General features: G+C 37.7%; 2 protein-coding genes across 4 annotated transcripts; one reads left to right on the forward strand and one right to left on the reverse strand.

The window, feature by feature from the left end:
• Nucleotides 1-116: 116 nt before the first annotated feature.
• LOC129366715 (anthrax toxin receptor 2-like) lies at nt 117-11,447 on the reverse strand. The gene is made up of 17 exons (XM_055040713.1): nt 11,229-11,447; nt 10,399-10,470; nt 9,846-9,917; nt 9,650-9,731; nt 8,762-8,866; nt 8,314-8,382; nt 6,663-6,743; nt 6,507-6,567; nt 3,581-3,676; nt 2,882-2,951; nt 2,698-2,776; nt 2,425-2,520; nt 2,178-2,228; nt 1,715-1,810; nt 1,461-1,634; nt 1,276-1,356; nt 117-290 (listed from the first exon to the last, which is right to left on the reverse strand). Exons 1-17 carry the CDS (start codon nt 11,357-11,359, stop codon nt 252-254), a joined length of 1,455 nt encoding a protein of 484 aa, XP_054896688.1. The 5' UTR covers nt 11,360-11,447; the 3' UTR covers nt 117-251.
• A 2,461-nt stretch (nt 11,448-13,908) lies between these two features.
• LOC129366604 (progestin and adipoQ receptor family member 3-like) lies at nt 13,909-21,866 on the forward strand. Of its 3 annotated transcripts, none has more exons than XM_055040570.1 (7): nt 13,909-14,069; nt 14,358-14,604; nt 14,891-15,053; nt 16,096-16,251; nt 16,361-16,558; nt 16,636-16,726; nt 19,239-21,866. In XM_055040570.1, the coding sequence occupies exons 2-7, from the start codon at nt 14,408-14,410 to the stop codon at nt 19,379-19,381; spliced, it is 948 nt and encodes a 315-aa protein (XP_054896545.1). In that variant the 5' UTR covers nt 13,909-14,069; nt 14,358-14,407; the 3' UTR covers nt 19,382-21,866. The 3 variants fall into 3 exon arrangements, with proteins under 3 accessions (XP_054896545.1, XP_054896544.1, XP_054896546.1); XM_055040569.1 differs by having other exon boundaries at nt 14,402-14,604; XM_055040571.1 differs by lacking the exon at nt 13,909-14,069 and adding an exon at nt 14,086-14,248.
• Nucleotides 21,867-23,281: the final 1,415 nt, after the last annotated feature.

The raw sequence follows: 23,281 nt of genomic DNA on the forward strand, positions 1-23,281 counted from the left end.
TTGTGTGGAAAGATATTTTTTCTCTTTGAAGGTTTGAATAAACAAATACAATATTTTTTTTCTTTGTTTTTTCTGAGACACAAACACTTTCACATACATATTTTGTTGCAACACCGTCCATTTAACTATCAAGACGTTTATTTACAATGCACAGAAATTTAGACATTAACTTCTGGAAGTAGGTGTTGGTGATCTTTGGCAAAAATATCAAAAGAAAAAAAAAACTAGACGAGAGTGAAGGTTGATCCACCTCAGCGAGAACGAACTCTGGTGAAGTTGATGCAGCGACCCTAAAAGACAACAGGACGGTGAGTTGTGTTGCTGAAAATGTCCAAGAATAAGTCTTATAAAACACAATTCCATAAGATAATATGTCTTTTATGCATGTTTCTTGTTAAGTCAAACTTTGTAATCACAAGTCAACATATAAAGATCGTCCACAACTCTAAATGGGGACCTACACATTATTGTATTGATTTATTTTAATGTGGTTATGGAAGCAATTTGACAACCTAAATTAGGCTTTCAAATAAAGTCATGATACATATTTGCTAAATTACTTATCTTTTCTATTTTATGATTTGGTTAAATGTATTATCTGGTTCCATTAATATCTCAAATTTAGGTAGAACTTCACAAAAAAAAAAAAAATACCCAAACACAACAAGCAAATAACCAATTCCAACCAACAAATAAGTCAGATTTTCAGGTAATGATCAAATCTTACAGTGTTTTGGAATTTGACATGGATGATATCAAAAAGCAGGTTTTAGCAGTTTGTCTGAAACTGCTAAATTAATCTTAATAAATAAAAACGTCTAGTCATGTCTGGTTGTTCATCTGAGGTTGGATTTTATTTAATGCCTTGCAAGAACAATATATTACACCGAATTCCAAAGGAGAAACTGCTTTTTTTATTATGCTATTAAATCTCAAACTAAAAATCAATGACAAAACCTAATCCTGTTACTCTGGAGAGTGTTTGAGCTCTTTTTTTGATGACAATACATGCAAGCGTTCACTGCTAATTATAGTAAACTAAGTGTACGCAGAGAGTTGTTATTTATCTTTCTGGGTGATAATAACTAAGATTAACTAAATACGTTTTATCAAATCATGTTTATCTATTTTAAAGAAAATGTATCTGTGAAAACCTATTTTGAAAAAAATATTTCTGCTCTTTTAAAGAACCTAAAAATAATAATCTATAACTCATAATGATCAGATTAATTTGTATTTGGGTTGTAGTAGTGAAGAATTGAAGCTGCTCCTTACCTTGTCCTGAGGTGTTGGCCTCATGACTGCCACTCTGTCATACTGCCTTCTCAGTAATGCCATCAGTGCATCAATACGCCCCTGAAGAGGACATCAACATGTCACTTTTTATGAAGAAAATTTGCATTAAATTGACTACATACAGTATAATTTATTTTAGAGACCGTATGGATAAGTTGTCTCACCTTGATGGGAGTGTACCATTTGGTTTGGGTCGGGGAGCTGTAAACAGGTGGAGGTCTTGGCGGGGGCCGAGGAATGATGGGTTCCTCCACTTCCTCTGGCATAGTGACTGTAGCGTTTTTGGCTTTTTCCAAACGCGACCCTTCCTCTGTGGATCCCTTCTCTCCCCATCTCACCTACAGGAAGTGGGCGCACGCAAACTTTACAAAAATTAAATTCTGGAAAGGTTTTCCGGGTCACACTCTAAAATGTTCACCTCCATGCGTCTGATTCCTCCAGGACCTCTGCCTCCATAGTACGAAGCATCTACTGTAGGCCACTTGTGTTTGGGCAGAGGATCCTCTTCTGGTTCCTGAGTGAAAAAACATCAAAATATACTTTACAATAAAATTAGGGAGTAAAAAAATATACACAAATTTATGCCTCCAAATTTGGACTTCTATATTTACTTTTTTTTTTATAGACACTGTGACATGTTAGTCAGTCTAACTTAATCTCCACCATGTATGACAGAAATATAAGGAATTCAGTTTTCTCACTCGAGCTCAACAAATGAACCCTGCCAAAGCATTTCTCTGTCAGCCTCCCAAGCTCCACCGACGCTCCTTCTGCGTTCACCCAAATTTAGATCTTCTCTCAACCACCTCTGCCAAGATGACAGCGTGAGGTATAGTGCCCCAAAACATGGAGGTTCTTCAGAAAAGACTTTTTTCACTTACAAAAACAGGAGGCGGTGGAGGAGGACGAGAGGGAGGAGGGTCCCTGATGACCTGTGTGAAAACAATATCCAACATTTTCAACAGTCGTTTAAAAAAAATGAGAATTTCAAATGTCAACATTCGGCCTCCTTCTTACATGTAGTTATAAAATGCTCTTTAGGGAAACGGGGTGTTGTGTGGTTGGTATTTTACAAAACAAAAGCCTGATAAACAACAGAATATGGAAATAAAAGAAACAAAAACTTACCACAGTGCAGCAGAGAGGCCAGAACCACCAGAATAAACCAAGAGCCAGTAACAGTAACAAAGCCAGCAGCAACCACAGCACCCAGATCCCGTCTGACTGCAGCAGACAAGGCACAAAATGTGTGATCCCCACTAACTGTGCACATATGATTATTCATATATGAAACATAAAATAAAAACAGCAGTGCTGCCTCCATCCTCTCTCAGATTTTCTCCTACACCAACAGAAAGGTTGTTTTGTTTAGCACAACAGAGTTCAAAAATTGATACCCACGCATGAGGTGGCGTATATGGCGATGGGAGCGGAGATGTACGACTGTCCATTGTTCAGGCTAATCAGCACTTCAACTGATCTGTAATCAACAAACAGAGGCATCAGAAAAAGAAGAAGACACGTTATTCCAACAGCATCTCCCAGGAAAACATTCTTTGTTGGTTGGAGTTGTTTGCAGACTTACTGTCCAACCTCGTGCAGACGAGGAGCTGGACACAGCAGATATCCGCCTTGGACAACCGTCGGCTTCTCATCTGAGAGGAAAAACACAGAAACAGAATAAATCCAACATAAGGGCACGTTGTGTAAAGCTGGAGATATTGTACACTAATTACATGCAGTGTTTGTTATTTTGACATTTAACTTTAGAGGTAAAATCATTTTATAAACTTAAGCGTCTTTGTTAGATTTTCTGTTTAAGTTGATTTTATACAAAACACAGGGAAGTTGGGAGTTAAGTAAACACTTTTGCTAACAGCAGCAGCTCAACAGGAATCACATGCTGTGTTTGCTCGTCCTCTCAGTGACACTGACCTCAGCACAGCTCATGCCATCGATCTGCTAATAGACTAATGGGCAGAGAGCATCTCTTCCCTCCCTGTGCTCAACCTCATAATGTCTCCTGTTCTCTTGCCACAACTGATAAAAGGCAACTACTGTTTGTTTCTCACTGCCATGACTCCCGATTTTCCATTGCAACTCAGACATCTGCACACTGTTCCAAGTGGCACTTGATGGTTTTTCCCAGTGAGCAGTCTGGCGTCGTGTGGATTGGTGCAAACAGATTCCTTCGTATGGTTTACAGCAGTAGCAACAAGTGACAGTTTTTAATTGTAGTTGGAAACCGTGAACAGGCGTGAGATGTCATGAGTGTGTCATTTACGGTAAGTCACGTGATTGGCAGTGAGAGAGCAGAGAAGGTTGTCGATCCTCTTGGTTCCGCTGAATCCGGTCCCCTTTAAAACTACGTTGAAAGACTCTGGAAGAAAATAAAACGGGAATGACAAGAATGCTAAAGTGACTTTTTAATGCAGTATCCTCCACAAGTCTTTAAACAGTGTATGTCAGATTTATTGTCAAAATGTCAAATTTGCCTAATCTTGAATTTCAGCAAATTCATTCAGTGCAGAGAATAAAAATCTAAAACTAAGTGAAGTTTGTGTATCAGGCCCACAGCATCGCAGATTCTCCACCATAATTTTCCACATTTTCATCCTTTTTTTTTTTTTTTTTGGACCAGATGCAGCTTCAGTGTTTGGAGAGCTGAACAGAAGCTCCAGTTCCAGTTAAAGTCCCAATAAAATTTACAAAACTCTATTCTGTTTAAACCGCACAGCCAAAAACATTTGGTCAGATTCCTATTTTGTTTGATCTTGCAGCAAAAAAGAGAGTCGCACAAAAGACAAAAAAATGCATAAAATAATGAAAAAGAACATTAAAAAAGTACCACAAAATTATTTTCAACCTCATATGTTTATATCCAAATTGACAAGCTCTAAATGTGAAATACAGAGTAGCTTCAAATCCCATGTTCAGATCTGCTGAGAATATAATAGATTTTTTTTTCATTATCTTAAATTGATTTAATCAGACCTGATGTAACATATGCTACCATCAGATGGCAGCTCAAGCTTCATTTGATTCTTTTATATGATGCCAAATAAAACAGACTTGACTACAGAATCACTGGCAATAACAAAGCTTTTTCAGCCATCTGGAAGTTTCTTCAACCTGCCATTCTTCTGCTTTTAACACACTTAGTCTTCACAGTCGTAGTTATTCTAGGAATTTCTGACAGATCTTCGATTTCTGAAGCGGATGGAGAGGAAAACATCAAAGCAGATCAAAACAATGAGCACTTCCAGCAGTTTTTTCTCAAAACCTTTACCTTCTAGTTTCTCCAAAAATATTCTAAACTGAATTAAAGTCTGCAAAGGCTTGTTGGCTTAAAACAATCAGAACATCGGCTTAAAACAATTTCTGTCATTCTGAAAACATCCCTGAAGTTTGTACTTATTCAGAGCAAGATAGGACCCCCCTGTGTTTATCTGTAGGTGGAGTTTTCCTCTTCCTCATGGCATCATTTAGTTATACATAAACACATGCTCACGTTTCTACATAGCTGCATTTTGGTTCCCTTTGTCTGTAGAAGATTATAATATAGAAATTGAGCAAAACTGAAAGTCATAAGAAAATATCAGATGATGTATAACATCATAATTTGGGGGTGGGACCAAATATGAGTGATAGACAATTAAAAAATGCACATTTTTATTTAAAAAAAAATCTAAAAAAACAGATGTTGCAACTTGTATTTGTCTTACAGTGTCAAAAGAAAGGATCCAGGCCACATTGTTCTTTCTACATTTTGTAACAGGGTTTTTGTAAAACTGATTTGAATCAAGTTTTCTTGAAATAAAATCTGCTCATTATAAACAGTCATAAAATATTTGTATACAATTTTTTAAAATTAAAATATGTAAGGATTATACATATATAAAGATTCAAACCCTTTTCTATTTCAGTCAAAACTGAGCTCAGCCACTTCCACTGATTACATACTGCAACTTGATTGGAGCTTCCTGTGGTAAATTCAGCTGACTGAAGAATTGAGTAAGCCATTTTTTATAAAGTCTGCAGATGTATAAAACTAGATCGTGTCAATACACAAATCTGGGCGAGAAAGAAGGGAACCAGTAAGAGATGTCCAACTACTATAATGTTCATTAGGTGGAGATCTGATATTCCCCCTGCAGATCTGAAACCCACCCAGGAGATTTTCCCTTGCTGATGCATTCCAACAATCAGGCCTATAATTTATCTTCCAGCATGATGATGAACCAAAACACACAGCCAAGATAACGAAAGGAGAAGTTTCAGGAGCAGACTGTGAACGTCTTCGCGTTTAAATCAAACATATCTGGACAGATGTGAGTAGAAAACAACCCAAACAAGCGCCAACCTCATACCGACACACCCAAGAAGACTGGAGCACGTGATGACGTCTCAAAGGTACTTCAGTGAAATATTAAGCCAATTAGAGGAGAAACGAATGTAACATGACTGAATCAACTCTCATGTTTGGTCTGTGGTCAGGGAACAACATCTTCAGATGTTCAGTGACCTGCAGCTTTTGGAATGACACTCCATGGCCAAAAGCAAAGAACAGTCAAACATTTTGATTACACAAGTTCGTCTTAGCAACACATCGCTGAGTAGAATGTAAAACACACCAGCAAGTTAGCCGCGCCCTATCCAACTTCAGGATGAATCATCCAGTAAAAAAATGTACAAATATATCTAAAAATGTATAAAGGCCTGTTGCATTAAGCAGTTAACTAATTAATCACATGGTAAGTTATTATTAGCTCAATAATTTCCATTCTCGTGATTGGTATTTTTTAAAAGGTAATTTTATTTACACAGACATCGTTATCCATTTTATTTCTGGTTTCTGTTGGATGGTTTTTATTTCCGTTTTATTTTTTGTTTTTGGTTGCGTCTTATTTTGGTTATTTCAATGTCAATTTGAATGGTTCTTTACAAAGTTAAAGTTTATTGGTTTTAGATGGGCAAACTTCCATTATCATGCCATTAAAAACATATTACTTGGAAATTGTCTTAAAACAACAAGGCTATTGATTATCGTTATCATTTCTGTGAAAATTTATTGTCTAGTAAAATTTGTTATCATGACAGAGCAATAAATAGCAAAAACAAAAAGGTTATTCCATATACTAACACAGTCATGAACAATTATTTGACTTTTTGGGACAACCTGACAGACAGAACAAACAAAACAAACCTACCGTTCACACAGACGCTGGACGGCTCTATTGTGAACACGTCACTGCACGACTGTTTCAGGACCTGCGAGGCACAAAGACGATACCAGACAAGACTAACATGCTGTTTGCATCAATTTGTGCAGATTTTCTGGATCAAATTTTGCAACACAAACTTACCGTGTTGACAATGTCTTTGAGGGCATGAAATCCAGAAAGAACCGGAAACACTTGTTCTGTGCCGTCAGCTATCTCTGCAAGCTGTGACCAAAGTAGAAAATGTTCACTATTCAGGTTTATTTGTACAGCACATTAAAGAAAGAAGGAGCTTAAAAGTGTTTATATCATAGAACTACAAGGAGCCAGTGTATGGGTTAGAGTAATGGGTTATGGGCTCTGTCTTTTACAAATAAAAATCTGAAAAGGGCAATTTATATTTATAATTAGCTCTGTGGACTCTGATCCTCATAAGTAACATCCAGACCACTTAGTTGCATTGAGAAATTACATAAAAACAACCCAACATTTGATACTTTAATCCAACCCTGGAAGAGCTGCAGAGATGCACAGCAGAGGACTGACTATCTGCTAGTCAGTCCTCTGCAAATCAAGCCTTCATTGGAGACTTGACATGCAAGAAAAAAATCCATAAGAAGCCCAGTTTTCAATTTGCCACGAGCCATTTAGGGAACATTAAAATGTAGAGGAAAGTGCTCTGGTTTAAATTTGTGGTGGAAAGCCAACACTGCACCATGGAAACCAAATAGCCCTCATGGATTATGCCATGGTGACGCTTTTCTACATCAGAGAGAGGAAAGGTTATCAGATTATCATCCAGAGTTGAATGGATGGTATTTCTGAAGAAAAAAGGACCTGCTGAAAGTTGACTGTCAGGATTTTAAGTCCAAAGGGAATGAAGACATTTGGAGGGGCTTTGAAGTGAAGCTCTGCAAGTTCATCCAGACGCCTTTCAGGGAGGTCTTTGCCCTGTGATGATGCGATGCTCTTTGCTTCAGCAACATTTAAGGAGGGCAAGTCTGTGCCTGAGAGATGAAAGCTCTGGACAGCTGTCTGCAGCCTTTAGCTAATGATAGCAAAGCAGGAAGTTTCTCTGGCATTATATCATTAGAGAATGATGTAATTTGCTTCCTCTGTAGGCCAGTGAGAGCTGTGGGTCTGAAACTGAAACGCTCGAACTGAAGACTTCAAGGGACATTTAGGGGGACGAGCATCTTAGCATTATATTATTTTTCACACAGATTGATAGCACCATTGATGCTGACACAACTCAAAGATACACAACAAGATACAATAATGCAGTATATCATTCTCCAATGTAATTACAGTGTTTCCTTTGCCTTCCAAATCTCATTAGGAGTAATGAGACACTGCAGTCTGTGGAAAAGACCACATGTCACAGCAGAGGAGTGATTCTCAATCACTGTGGGGTTTTAATGTATGTGGCTTTATTCCCCATAGGCTCTTACAGTCAACAAAGGATATTTCTGTTTGTCCTGCTCAGACATGAGGACGCATTCTTAAAATTGCCCATCAGCTTCTCTCAGATCAGTCAAAATCTGGTAAACCAGGATCTCTGAACACCTGCCAGCTGCATTCTGTTCACGTCCCGGAAAGATTCGGTTGACAGACAAAACAACAGTGTCAAGGCTGGTTACTGGGACAGAAAACAACGGGGTTTTCTTTGAGTCCTTACAGTCTAACCAGACCGAAAGGCAGATAAAAAGTCAATATTTAAACAAGCTGCTTCTCTCTCACGGGTTCTAGATGGCTTCATGTGAGTGAATAGTAAAAGAAGAGAGGTACCTCCTACCTGTTTGTGATCAAAGCCCATGACCCCGACACAGTACACTCTGGCTCCAAATCCTCTGGCTTTGTCAGCCTGGGAATCACAACACAGAAACGGAAATTCTGCTTCAACACTGGCCCACAGTTTACGAGATCAGAGCAGATGAAAGCTGCTAAAAAAGGTAATTGGGGCAAAGTAATTCAAATTAAAGCCTCAGTTCAGGCAGATGTCAGCCTGAACTGAGCCTTAAAAATAATCCTGTTTTGGTCAAATTTGATTAAGTTATTTTCCAGCAATGTTTCTCATTGGTTTCTACATAATATAGTCCAGTTGGAAAAACATGAAGTGGGGATTATTTCAAACCTTGCCCACACCCACATCCTCTACTATTAGATTTATTTTCAGCAGCTTGTGTTTCTGTATGCATGTGAGTGTGTGTATGTGCGTGTGTGTGTGTGTATGTGTGTTTTACCTCCTTCACACTCATTTCATACAGGTAGATATCCAGCTTGCCATCAGTCAGAACAATGATGATACTGGATGACAGTGAAGTTTGGGTCTTCATCTGTTCCGACACCTAACAGGTGAAATATTTCATTCATTTATCTGAGTCATTATTAACCAGGTGCAACAAGGAGTTCAAAAGATTACTAAATGATTTTTAACTTTTGGTAATCGTATTCAGGTCAGTGAGAAAGCCCCAGCATGTCAGAACAGTTCTTAGGAAGAGCCATGTATGGGGATCAGGAATGTCAGTATAAGAATGTCATTTGGTTTAATGCCACTTTGCTACAGTCTGGAAGAAGACCCAAGCTGTCACCTTTAAGTGAATGACAAAATGTCAAGCAGTTCATAAGAAACATGTTCAGGAGAGTCTTGGCTTTCAAAACTAGGAACATTGGACTAACTCTGCACAAGCCAAGTCTTTGTCACAGAAGTAAAACGGAACGGTGTTGGAGATTTCCTCCCATTTCTTTAACTTAACTCAATAGAAACCTTTAACTCCATTGGATATACTTGTATAGGCCAATAAACCAAATCACATATCCAAATCCTTTTGGTAATAGTTGTAATGGACCCAACTATGTCAAGTTTTTTGGAATTGCTTGGCCAAATCCCAGCCTCACTCCTACTGTGGACTGTGCTCAAATGCCAGATCTGTTCCAGGAAAACAATTATTTTTAATTGGACAGAATTATCGCAGAAGCTTATTGAGGGCTATACAAAGTGAGTGATTGAAATGCAACTTGCTATGGAACACACCAAATAAAATATATAGCATTGTTGAGGTCATATGTATTCCTATGACCAAACAAAATAGTTTTATGAGATTATGATTAAGCACTGAGGCTCAGCTTACCGCCTTCAAGCCTTCGTGCATGTATGTTTCACCAGAAGGTTTGATTTGCTTCAGCTCGTTTAGACCCTCCTCTATTTTAGACCTGTTGGAGCAAATCACAAAACAACATGAGTTTGAGAAAAATGTACATTTCTGTGCATTGTTAGAAAATAAAAGATGAATTGTAAAACAGAGCAAAAAAGAGCTGACAACCCACCTCTCTCCTGTCAGAGGGAGTATTACATATGCATTGGACGAAAAGACGATGTAGGAGACCCTCATCCTGGGGCTGAAGCACATCACATTGTCACGCATTATTAAACATAGAATGTGTTTAACATTTCCCGAAAACTTGAGCTAAAGAATTAACTGCTGCTCTTTCTGCTGCATTTGCTTTTTAATGCCTTTTAAGTGGGGTCAGAACGAGATTTAAACATCTGTTGGACGCCAACGTCCAGCTTTACCCACCCTGCTATTAGAACTAAAGATACCACACACCATTACCCAGAGGAGTTTTGGAGCAGTTGTTGGCTTTGTGTGATGTCTGCAACCTCAAATAGCCATGCCCTACTTCTCTTACCCTTTTTTGTTGGAGTGTATTAAAGACTAGCCACTACTTAAATAGTTTTGGTTTGCTCCGTGTTAACGTCTGTTTCTGAATGCGTGACTCGTAAAAGTTTGTTTTTTTGAATCTGCAGGAGAAGGATATTTGTTTCTCCCTCGATAGTAAAAAGAGGAGGAATAATGTGCAAAACCTTTATTTGGATTACCTGACAAACCTGCTGGTGAGTTGCTCCACAAAGCCATAGATCTCGTTCCAGTGTTTAGAAACACTACCTGACCTGTAAAAACAGAAAAGTAAAAAAACAAAAAAAAAAAAAAAAAAAAAAAAACACTTTAAATGTTGAACATTGTGTAACAAACCTGAATTTATTTTGGATTTTATGTGACAGATCAACAGCTGCCCACAAGTCATTTTGGGTAAACACAGTGTGTGTTTGTCCATGCAAAATTTTGTGAGTGCAAGAAAATTATCTTTGCACAACACAATGAAAACACAATATGGTTTGATGGAGGTTGAATGCAAGCAAATCTTGACCGAAACCCTGTCAGCGGAAGAAAAAATAGATTGAGACTAGGGTGGAAGTTCACCTTCCTTCAGGACAAAAACCCTGACAACATGTTATGAGTTAGAACGGCCCGGTCAAAGTTCAACTGAAAATGTGATGCAAGATTTCACATGAGAAGAAAGCAAGTTTTAACACAGTAAAAACTAAACTAGGGAGAATTAGGAGCAGCTGTGGTGATGCCTCCATAAGTCAGAGATTAGAACAGCAGCTATGTTTTATTTGCAACGTAACTAAAAATATGCACATATTGCAAAAATATTAAGACATTATGAAAAATAATATATGATGAAAATGAATAAACTAAGTCCGGGTCAGGGGTGTTTAATACATGAAGAGGAGTGTTTTGCATTTGGTAGGACAAGGGAAGCCAAACACAGCCATACATGGACAAAACTGAGATAAAGGCATCCTCTGCTGTAGAAACTAACACTATTTCAACTAACAGCACACAATAGGCCGCCATAACTCACCTGTCCAAAACAAAATAAATATCAAACGCTCCATCGCAGGACGCCTTTTCCTCAGGGAGCGTTGGACTCGTGGAGTAAACGCGCAGAACCAGCAGCAGGATTTGGCACCGCGTCCACAATCCATGGTCCATTTGTTACATATCAGCACCCGGTTGATTCAAGGGAGGATTAAAGAAATGAGTCGCTGCTGTTAGCCTGGGGTCTGGCCGGCTGCTCACATGTCGCTGTTTTGGCGATGCCGCGCAGCGCAGCGGGCGATGTCAGCCAGCAGAGCAGCAGCAGAGCAGAGAGGGGCGGGGCTGGCGCGCGCAGGCAGCTGCAGGCACCGCCGTCAAAACTCCCAGGATGAAAACAAAGGACTTCCTGGTGACTTCCGGTCAGGATTCAAGAACCTCCCCAAACTCAGGTTTTTATTTAAGAAAAAGAAATAACCAATAAACTCGAGTTGATAATCGGCACATTTGCCGAGTCTTGTTTAAGTTGTTACTTCTTTGAAAGTAAAAAGTTCATGATGCAAATAGTTTTGGAATAAGTGTTGCACAGTGTCTGACTTATACTGGCACAGTGACATACTCCAAATCCATGTGAGTATGTTTCTCTCTGTGGACAATAATCCAAAGTTGAGAATGAATTGAGATCTGTCAACTAGTGGTGCCTTAAAAATAAATATAACAAAATCATTTTTTATGGTTTCTTTTTTACCTTTTCAAATGGCAAACCAGTCGTCCCATTTGTTTGTTTATTTCAATCATTTAGATTTTAAAAATGTCACATGCTGATATATAAACAAACGTTTAAAATGAAAAGGAGCAGTTTGAAGGAAAAACAAAAAATCTTATATAGACCCCTTCTTTCAAGGTCACCATAAGCAACAAAGCATCAATCAACTATCTAGCTTTCATCACAAAACAGGAAATGCATGTAATAATAATAATAATAATAGTAATAATAATAGTAAAGAAAACAAGATATATTTTTGTAATTCTACAACACTCCACTGAGTCAATATTGATAGAATATATCTTATTTTATTTTAGTTCACTTTTGGTTTTTTTACACAGATTGTTCCAGAAATAGAGATACAAAGTTATTTCTGACTTTGTTGTTTTTAATAATGCGAAATCTATCAGAACAAATTATTAACACTGGGATTGCCAGGAAAACATAGACACATTTGGTATGGAGTTTTATTTTGAAGATCCATCCTTCTCTTCCTGTGCCTTCCTCAAGATCAGCTGACTAAATAGATAACAATGCCATAATAGAAAAACACAGAGACAACCGACATATGACTAAAATGAATAATTCAAAAATCTTTATGGGACTTCAAATATTTCTCTTTCAGCATAAGAAGCTAAATAATGTCCCGCTGACATTAAGAATTAACAAAACATGTCACTTTGTGTGAGATCAGCCCAGTGGCTTATTAAAATGTGTATGCTCTGCAACTTTGACTGTCCAATAAATTAGCCACAAAGTGTGTTTTTATCCAAAATGTTTAAACAAGTGCATCATTACTGTGTTAATCCTCTGCAGATGGTGGTGTAACTCAATACGCTCGTCAGACATCCTTGGTGTGTCTGTGCTTAAAGCTGATCCAAAACGTGATTTCCCAAATGGCGAATAACTGTGATCACCATGTCATGAGTCAGGGGTTATGTCATCAACACATTGATTAACTCATAATTGACTTGTCTTTCACGTTCTTTTACATTGGAGCAAAAAGATCAGTGTCTTGTCACAGAGCTGAACTTCATCAGACCTCATCAGGGTGAGATGTTGACTTCATTCCTGTCTGTCCTTTGGTGATGCAGCAGCCCTGTAATTACATTTTTCATTATGGAGTGTGCGAGGATGCAATGTGGACTCCAAGTTGGTTTTTAGCTCAGCAAACAGTTTGAATTAAGTCATGACAGCAAACGCCTCGTATAATTACACAGCATAATGAATCCCCCTCCCTCAAAATGGATGATGTGATCTCTGTTGTATTTTTTGAGTGTGGTTGGACCTTCTTTTATTTATTTATTTATTTTTTATTTCAAAACAAAAGGTCAAAAAATATATTTTATTATTTGCAAATTAAAAAAGCAGAAACAGGACGAGTTCCTCATAACAGGAAGGGCAATTACTCTGCTGATTGATGAATAATGGGCAAATGGGTGGTTAATAGTACAAAGAATGAAAGAATGCTTGTAGCCATAGCTGAAAACCCAGTGAGAAATATTGTGACCACAGTTAATCCATGCTGTCTATCACAGCGTTAAAAAAATGTAACTGTCTCTGTGGTCATAAGCCTTGTCTATTAAATAAGCAAACAAAGCAAGATTTATAGCCTGAGTTTAGAAAACATTAAGTGTTTTAATTACACTTACAAGCAAGGACTTTTTATAATATCAATGCTAAATATATATATTTAGCATTGATATATATATATATATATATATATATATATATATATATATATATATATATATATAATTATTGTTATTATTTATTATTATTATTGTAAATTATGGCAAGTGCGAAATAGAAAAATTCCATTCAATGAAAATGTAACTTACAGTAATATAATGCATTTTTCTATTTTTGAAGTTTAATAAATGCTCTAGAGGTAAGGTTGCCGTGTCACCAGTAGGTGGCAGTAACGCAGAGCTTCCATATTTCCTATCAAAACAAACAGGTTTGATGCTGCTAAAGGGTTCTACACACTCATACTATATGTTAGCTTATTAAAATGTGTACATTTACCAAAATGTGATCCTTTTCTTTACCACCGCGTAAAACTAACAGCCTTTCGGAAATGGCTGAAATACCTGTTCGAAGACAGTCGGACTCATAATGGTGAGCTTCCGGTTATTTTTATACAAGTTTATCAACCTGTTAGCATTAGCATCTTAGGAGTAGCCTGCTGGACGTCATCAACAAACCAGTTTAGCAAAAAAGAAAAAGAAAAAAACTGAACATGCTTGCTTCGCTGGTTCCAGAACTTATTGTCAGAACTTGGAGCCGTCACATTTAAGGTCTAATTCATCCGTAAATATTCGTTTTGTTGTTGTCGGAATTATTACTCAGTTGTACCTATTTGTTTACACGTGGCTAGATTTTTGACCATTGTGTTTGACCCCGCAGCCTTAACGTCTCCAGCTTTGCTCTGCCGTGTCCGCTGAGCCCAGAACAAGATGGTGCTGAAGATGCCGAAGAAGCTGCTGAAAACTGCCCACTACATAGAGCTAGGCAGCTACCAGCACTGGCCGGTGCTGCTGCCGCACAGGATTCGGTTGTACACCTACGAACAAATCCCCCTGTTCCTCAAAGAAAACCCCTACATCACAGACGGCTACAGGGCACACCTGACCTCCAAGCTCTGTCTGAAGAGGTGAGCCAGTATAGGCTCTACATGAATTTATGTCACCAAGAACTCACCTAAAAATATTTTTCCAGAGCTCAGCAGTCGTTGAAACAGGTGAAATTGGATAATATCTACTCAATGCCACCTCAAGGAAACAATTTGATGTTTTCTTAATCAATTCAAATGCCTTATTTCTTTAAATGTGGAGGAAATGAAACAGCCGCACACTTTATTCAATGAACATCACATGTGAAGTAACCTTTTGAGATATTCTACATGATGCTTACAGTTTCCTGCTTTCTTTTCCCTACAGTATATTTATTCTATCCAATGAGACTGTGAATATCTGGAGCCACCTTCTGGGTTTTCTCCTTTTTTTTTCTCTTGGGGTCAATGACCTCTCCTCAGTACTACCGGCCGCTGGAGCAAACAGAGAAGACTACGTCATCTATGTGATAGGACTCTTCTGCTTCCAGGTAACAGCTGCTGAAGTCTGCTGCACGTTGATTTTGATTTTTTATTTTTTTCTTTCTGAGAATTGTCTTTGTTTGTCCATCATTGGTGAGCTGGGTGCTTCCTTCATTGTTTGGTTTAACAAACTGATTCATGTAGGGTTGCTTTTCCTGCTGCAGGTTCAGTCAGCTGCACCCTCTCAGGTGTGTATTGACAGTGGAGTCACAGTGGATTGAAAACGTGTACACAACCCTGTAAAAAGTCAACTAAATTAGGTCATTTAGGAACTTTTTCATCTCTGATGTGACACGTGCAGTTCAACTGAAATATAAAACGTACAAAAAAGCAGTAACCTCGTTGCATGATTGTGCACATCCTCAAATCAATACCTGGATGAAACATCTTTTGAAATCATTCCAGAAAGCAGTGGGTGTGTTCTGCACATTGTTCCTTGTATGTCTGGATTTGGCAGCAGGAGACTCAGAATTAACAATAACAACAAACAACTTTACCAATTAAATTTGATGTACTTTTATGTAGCAACATGAGGCCTTTACAGTGCAAGTGACCTTCCTGAATATTTCCGAACAGCAACAGAACAACAAACATTTTTTTTATAAAAGTGAAAACAACTATTCATATCAGATCTAAAATATCCCAAAGCCTGGTGAAAGAACGTGATCTATTCATCTGGGCCAAAACCAACACAAGAGATCACCCTACCGCGGTTAAACACGGTATCATTTAACAGGTGTGTGTAGGTGAATAGTAGTTCATCTCTGTGAAGTTGGCATCAATAACTGTTAGCTGTGTGTTTTTGCCAGTTTGTGTGGAAACCAGTAATTAAATCAAAAACCAGTGGCTTTAACTGGTTTTGCTTACATGTAACATTTTGCAAAGTTTCTCCTCTGTGTACTTTGTGGATGTCTTGAAATGATAAATGTACATGTTGTAGATGCACAAACTTGTGATTCCGATACCAAAAGTAATCAAGTTGCTGGAAATAGCTTTGTGTTTAATTTATTGCTGTCTAAATAAATTAAAGTTGAACTGTTTTCCCTTCAGGTCTGCATGCTGTGTTCGGTGGGTTACCACCTGTTCTCATGCCACCGTTTGGAAAAGACGTGCCGCCGCTGGCTGGCGCTGGACTACGCCGGCATTTCCATCGGGATCCTGGGCTGCTACGTTCCTGGGATCTTCTATGCTTTCTACTGTAATGCTGTGAGTGAAGACGTTTAGCATCTGCTTCTCAACACATCCAAGGATTATTTCTCTCAAAAGATATCCGCCCACTGAAGACTTGGACTCTGCCTCATCTCCTCTCCTCCAGTTTTGGCGACAGGTCTATCTGCTGACGGTGCTCTCCTTGATCCTGGCCATCTTCTGCGCTCAGGTTCACCCTCGTTACCTCAGCAACGACTGGAAAATGATCAGGATGTCAATCTTCTGCTGCGTGGCGGGCGTCGGTGTGATTCCTGCCTGCCACTGGATCTGGCTGAGTGAAGGGTTCGCTTCTGAGATTGTGCAGGTGCGGAAGGAAAAGCAGTGTCGTAAGAAATCGAGAAGAAAACCAAAACTAAAATCTGCAACCCATTTATTTTGCAGCTGTTTCTGCCTCGTGTGATTGTAATGTACCTGATAGCTGGATCTGCATTCCTGTTCTACGCCACCAAAATTCCAGAGCGATATTTTCCTGGTGAGATTTTATTTTGTCTTTCATTTGTCTCTCTGTGCTGCGATTTCCAAGATCTGATGAAAACAACCATTCAGTCATGAAACTACCTGCATTGAAATTTCCCACGTATCACTAACTGAGACTTATTATTTCAATTCCACTTTAAAAGTGAACCCAGGATTCTGTCTGATTTGAACAAATCTTTCCAATAACATCATCCATGGTCGTGATCTATTAAAGCAATCTGCTGAGTGTCTGGAGATGACTTTCACTGTAAATTGGTGCAATATGAACTGAATAAAGTTCTAGTGTTTCTGCGGAAAATACCATCTTACATTTAAGTTCTGACACAGACCAGACTTTATGCCATTAATTTATGTCTAAGAAGCAAAAAACATTATTTGATCTTAAAGCATTTTAGTTGGTCTGCAGCCTGCGGCTCTTTGAAACTTTTGCAGTGGCTGTTAATCACTTTACAAAAATCAATAAAGAACCAACTAATGATTTTAAATATATATATATAGATATATCTATATAGATCTATCTCTCTATATATATGCATATATGTACATATATATATATATATATATATATATATATATATATATATATAATATATATATATATATATATATATATATATATATATATATATATATATATATACACTCCTGATCAAAATCTTAAGACCAGTCAAAAATTGCAAGAATTTGCATTTAGCATTATTGGATCTTAAGAAGGTTCTAAGTAGAGCTTCACAATGTTAAAAGAAGAAATCTGTGGAGACAAAAACATTTGAGCGGGGAATTAATTGAAAACTGCATTTATACTCAAACATGATTTTTTCAGCTGATCAAAAGTTTAAGACCATAGCTCAAAAAACCTCCAAAACCCCCCAAAACAGAAATCAAAGTGCCAAAAAAAGGACTCAGTAATGAGTAGCTCCACCATTCTTGTTGATGACGTCAAACAATCGTTTAGGCATGCTTGATGCCAGTGTTTCCAGGAGTCTAGTGGTAACATTGCTCCAAGTGCTGAAAATGGCTTCACGAAGGGCATCCACTGTCTGGAACTGATGTCCATTTTCGTAAACTTCCCTTGCCATCCATCCCCAAATGTTCTCAATTGGGTTTAGATCCGGGGAGCATGCAGGATGGTCCAAAAGAGTGATGCTATTCTCTTGGAAGAACTCCTTTGTCAGGCGGGCATTGTGAACTGCAGCATTGTCTTGTTGAAAAACCCAATCATTACCACACAGACGAGGGCCCTCAGTCATGAGGGATGCCTGCTGCAACATCTCCACATAGCCAGCTGCTGTTTGACGCCCCTGCACAACCTGAAGCTCCATTGTTCCATTGAAGGAAAACGCACCCCAAATCATGATGGCGCCCCCACCACTGTGCCGTGTAGAAAACATCTCAGGTGGGATCTCTCTGTCATGCCAGTAACGTTGGAAGCCATCAGGATCATCAAGCCAAAACTTTTTCTCATCAGAGAAGACAACTTTCTTCCACCTTTCAATGTCCCATGTTTGGTGCACCCTTGCAAAGTCCAAACGGGCAATTCTGTGGCGTTGAACAAGACATGGCCTTTGAAGACGTTTTTTGTTTCTGAAGCCCTTCCCTTGCAGATGCTGTCTGATGGTTATCGGGCTGCAGTCGGCACCAGTAATGGCTTTAATTTGGGTAGAGGATCGTCCCTTGTCTTGATGGACAGCCAATCGGATCCTGCGGTTCAGAGCTGGTGAAATTTTTTTGGGTCTACCGCTTGACTTTTTTGTTCCATAACCCTCAGGATCATTTAAAAAATGCAAAATGACTGTCTTACTGCGTCCAACCTCAGCAGCAATGGCACGTTGTGAGAGGCCTTGCTTATGCAGCTCAACAATCCTGCCACGTTCAAAGTCAGTGAATTTTTTTGCTTTTGCCATCTGGAGGTCTTGACAGTGTAAAGACTTCACAGAACATGACATGGAATCCAGATTTTTGCACAGCTTTTGGCTTTTAAAGACTATGGTCTTAAACTTTTGATCAGCTGAAAAAATCATGTTTGAGTGTAAATGCAGTTTTCAGAAAATTCCCTGCTCAAATGTTTTTGTCTCTTGCACTAATATTTTCTTTTAACATTGTGAAGCTCTACTTAGAATCTTCTTAAGATTCAATAGTGCAAAATGCAAATTCTTGCAATTTTTTGACTGGTCTTAAGATTTTGATCAGGAGTGTATATATATATATAAAATGTTGATTTCAATATTACAGTGTACAGACATTCACTTTATTGCAAAGTATTGTCTTTTATTTGTCTTTTAACATCTAAAAGCAGAAATAAGGTGATGGTTCTTTAGACATGAGAATAATTTTTTTGCAAACATTTATCAAAAATTATGAGCAGGGTTTTTTTTTCAGAACATGGTCATGTAACATTTGCAGTTACAAGTTTTATTTAGCTGGACTTGATTATAAACTTAATTTCTTTATTTTAAGTAGATTTTCTTTTTTTAACATATATTTCTTTTTTTATTCTCCCCCTCCAGGTCAGGTGAACTACATCGGCGCCAGCCACCAGCTGTGGCATGTACTGGTGGTGGTGATGTTTTACTGGTGGCACCAGACGGCCGTACACATCATGGACTTCAGACACAGCCGGCCCTGTCTCAGCCGGACCGGCGGCAGATAAGTGAACCTTTCCTCTTAACATCACAAGATTTTACCACAACCTTCAGTTGTTGCCTTCACCTTCTCTTGCTGTAAGTGCGAGGCGTCTATGATATTGATGCTGAGTGATAAACATTGACCGATATTGAAAACTCTCAGAGTTTTGTGACTGTGGCATTGGAAAATAAATGAGGCACCTTCTGTTTTTACATCAGTGAACAGAAAGTTGACTATTATTATTATTATTATATTATTATTAGTATTGACTATTATATTATTCAATGCATGAAGCTGAAGTGTTCATTGTTTTGAAGAAACAAACTCAACTTTGATGTTTTTAAATGACATATTTTACATTTGATTAGGTTTTGTCTGTTTTTTGTGTAAAAGTTATTTAAGAGGGGATTATTTGAATCAAATATAACTGCCTGCATGAAATCTGCCTTCTTTTGCCTGAATTTTTTAAACTTTTGTCTACTTCTTATGTTTTTATAAAAACTTTGGGAGGATAAATAGAAATATTGATTTCACATCCAAACAGGAAGTTTTATCTTTATCTTTGGCATTCACATGCACAGCAGTATTTTATCTGTGAACCTTATTTTATGTCTAATTTATCTGCAGTTGTCTCATTATGCTCTGAATCAACTGGAACTAGTTTTATAGCATCTGTGTGATTTGGATAAGAAGGACTGCAACATTTCACACAACTCATTGCATATTCCAAATAAAACCTTTTTCTGGTGAAGACGTCAAAAAAATGATGATGTCGTTCCTGACTGTTCTTCCATTTCTAAAAATAAGACGGTCTCAATTCACACGGATGAAACACTGAACCAAATTGCTGAAACACCCATAGACAACCAGTAGGTGGCGACAACATTAACAACACGAGAGTATCTGTTGTAATGTTCACACCTATTCACATGTGAGAAACTTGTAATCAGAAATATCTTCTCCAAGTGAGAGCAGAAATGAATTTTATTAGTTAAACATGGCTGCTCGTGAATCTTTTGTGGGGGCTTTTCTTTTTTGTGTGTCTCATACATTTCCTGTGGAAAAAAAAAGTGTGTGACGGCGTTATATCTGAAAGAATCGTTTGTTTGTTAGTTGCTCTTCTTGTTTTTAAACTTAGTCCTTCCTCCTGAGGATAAGTCATGAGCAACAGAATCAGTCACAGCAGAATGATCACTGATCATCAAACCAGACTGATGCTGTAATTTTGCTTAACAGTTTTGTTTTTCTTTTCACAATTCAGCTGTAGCCTAATGAACACAACAATCACTCTAAGGTAATCACTTAAATATGACATTACGCGACTAACTCAGTCTGTAAGCAGGGCATGATGCTAAAAGTCTATCTTTTTTATTTTCCTCTACTGCCAACTATAGGTTGATGTTGATCTGTATTGTGTGTGCATGGAGGAATGCACAATATTAATCTTTAATAGCAACTGTAAGTTGGATAACTTCAAAAAGATCATTTGAATTGCATGTTTGCACTTTAAGTGCAGTTCAGTTATGTTTATGCATGCACCTTAGCTCTCCATGTTTAAGTTGCAAACTGAAGAATATTTTTTTTAGGATTGGTTCAAGTTTTATCAAGATTACTGAAATAACAGACTATGAATGTAAACGACAAATCATTATAGTATTTAAGATGAACACAGAAATATACCAATGGAGAACCGCGCTGAAATCTTTACTCTGTTTGAAAAGCTGATGGAAGTTTTGTTGATTTAAATCTCTGGGTTTCCACTAAATTAAACAAAAATGCAAATACATCTCAGTTAAAATACAGACAAGATCAAAAAGATCAGATGTGGAAGAACATGTTTTGTGTGTCCAGCAGCTTATTTATGTGTTCATCTGCAAGGTAAATGGAGCCCAGAAGACAAGTAAAAGCCTCTTCGCTTTTGCAAGCATCAATTACAGACTGATTGGTATAAATTGTAATAATATTGACCTTTTAAAAATAATTGAATTTACTCTACAGCCTCTAAAATCCTTTAATTTCCGCTTTGTAAAACTTGTTTCCTTATTCCTGCTTGAACGAGGCCAGTGGAAAACAGAAACTACCTATGTTCATTATTTTTTTGCTCTTGCATAAAATGAGATCTTAGTAGAACAAGCATTAAATGTTTTTATTTTTGCACATTTAGCCCTGTTCGTGTTTCATTTGCCTTATCTTTGAGTAACTGTACTGTGTTTTTACTGTTTCTCACAAACTAGAACAAAATGTTTCTTTAACTTAAAAACCATGAAAATGAATGCACTATAAAAAACTCTTACTGCTGCAAACTGCAGAGCTGAATTCATGGACAGATAGCAAAATAAATAACTGTCTTCCCATACAATGCAAACAGTTTTCTTGAATGTTCTCTTGTGTGTTTATATTTCCTTGTGTTATGATGGAAAAAGCACTGATCAATGAGATGAGATGAACATTTGTTTCAGTTCATCTGTGAAAAAATATTTTTGAACATTTGAACAAATAAAGTGTTTAAGAACAAAGATATGGGTGTCAGGATTGTTCTTTTGTCCAAGGAAAACTATAATAATGAAAAAGGATCAAATAAATCTTCCATCTTTATGTTGGGTTCAACAAGGCTGTAGTTCCATTGTTGAACAGCAGAGGGCAGAACTGAAACAGGTGATTTCAGGTTTTAACTTTTTAACATATTGGGAGTTGTTTACCTGAAGATTCACATTATAAAGAGTTACTTCAAGTTACGAGGTACTTAGAAAAATATAATTGAGTAAATCTTTGTAAAGATAACTCCATAAAAGAGATTAAACTATGAAGAACTGAGAGTATCTCAGGAGGATGAAAAGTTTCTCAAAAAAGCTATAAAATAACTTTTTAGCTCAGTGCTGAACTGTAGTGCCAACTTCAGCAATGTGTTTAATATATATGCAAAATATATTCAAAACATTGAAGTTGTCTTAAAAGTTCACTGTGAAAAAATTCATTTTCCCTCAGTTTCAGTAATCATTCACATCTACTGGACTCTGAAAACACTGACGATATAAAACATGACAGTTCTCACATACACACAGTTTGATCCCAGAAAATGTTCTTCGCAAATTTAAAAGAATGAATTATCTCAAAACTATGGAAAAATGCGTTCTGAGATAAACAACAGAACCTGAAATACAGTCTGTAAGTTCTAATCAACAAAAGCTTTGTTAAAATACAGAAGCAGTGTTTGAAGAGTTGTGCATTATTGCTGATATTTCCTGCATTAGCCTTAAATTTAGTTAGACTGTATATGCTCCAGAAAATGCTAGAGATTAAGTTTTAGAGACATTCTCCGACTTGATCTCTAATTTTGGCGCTACCAATAAGGATTAACTGTTTTTAACTTCACATTTTGGCAGTTTTTTTTTTTTACTGGTTTATTTTATGACAAAAGCAGGAATATGTCTGCATATAATGGCCCGCAGTCCAGCTTGTTCGGTGACTTGGATTCCCTAACGTCAGAGATGCTGTTTGAGATACAGACAGGATCTCAAATCCTAGTCATGGTGACGAGGACGTCCAGATTGGAAAGCCTTGTGCTGTTTGCAGATGATGCATTTCCCTCTGCATCTGGAGCCATAACATGACATGTGCTCTGGAGTGTTTTTCAGCCAGAATGACAGTCACCTCTTCCAAGTTTGAACTCTTGGTACTCAACTGAAAAACGGTGGACTTCTCAGTCTCTCATGCAATCGAAGTTGTTCCAGTATCTCAGTGTTTTATGCGTCGGTGAAAAAGCAGACGATTCCTAGACTAATTAGGGTTTTGTCTGTAGTAAAGTGCTCTGTCACTGTAAGGTAGGAGCTGAGTTATAAACTTCAGGTCTCAGTCTACCAGCTCATCTTCATTCCAGCCTTATCTATGGTCCACGGATATTGATTATGAAAAGAAGAAAACGAGA

This window comes from Poeciliopsis prolifica, unplaced genomic scaffold, assembly GCF_027474105.1.
Source record: "Poeciliopsis prolifica strain line A6 unplaced genomic scaffold, Auburn_PproV2 SCAFFOLD015, whole genome shotgun sequence".
NCBI classification, from domain to species: Eukaryota; Metazoa; Chordata; class Actinopteri; order Cyprinodontiformes; family Poeciliidae; genus Poeciliopsis; species Poeciliopsis prolifica.

Excerpts from the sequence above, each read along its gene's own strand:
- LOC129366604 (XM_055040569.1), top strand. Across the intron at positions 14,605-14,890 it reads TCCAAGCTCTGTCTGAAGAG|TATATTTATTCTATCCAATG; the intron begins GTGAGCCAGTAT and ends TTTTCCCTACAG. Across the intron at positions 16,727-19,238 it reads TCCAGAGCGATATTTTCCTG|GTCAGGTGAACTACATCGGC; the intron begins GTGAGATTTTAT and ends CTCCCCCTCCAG.
- LOC129366715 (XM_055040713.1), bottom strand. The coding sequence starts at position 11,359 with ATGGACCATGGATTGTGGACGCGGTGCCAAATCCTGCTGCTGGTTCTG. Across the intron at positions 10,471-11,228 it reads ATTTATTTTGTTTTGGACAG|GTCAGGTAGTGTTTCTAAAC; the intron begins GTGAGTTATGGC and ends CTGTTTTTACAG. Across the intron at positions 1,811-2,177 it reads CTCCACCGCCTCCTGTTTTT|GAACCAGAAGAGGATCCTCT; the intron begins GTAAGTGAAAAA and ends TTTTTCACTCAG.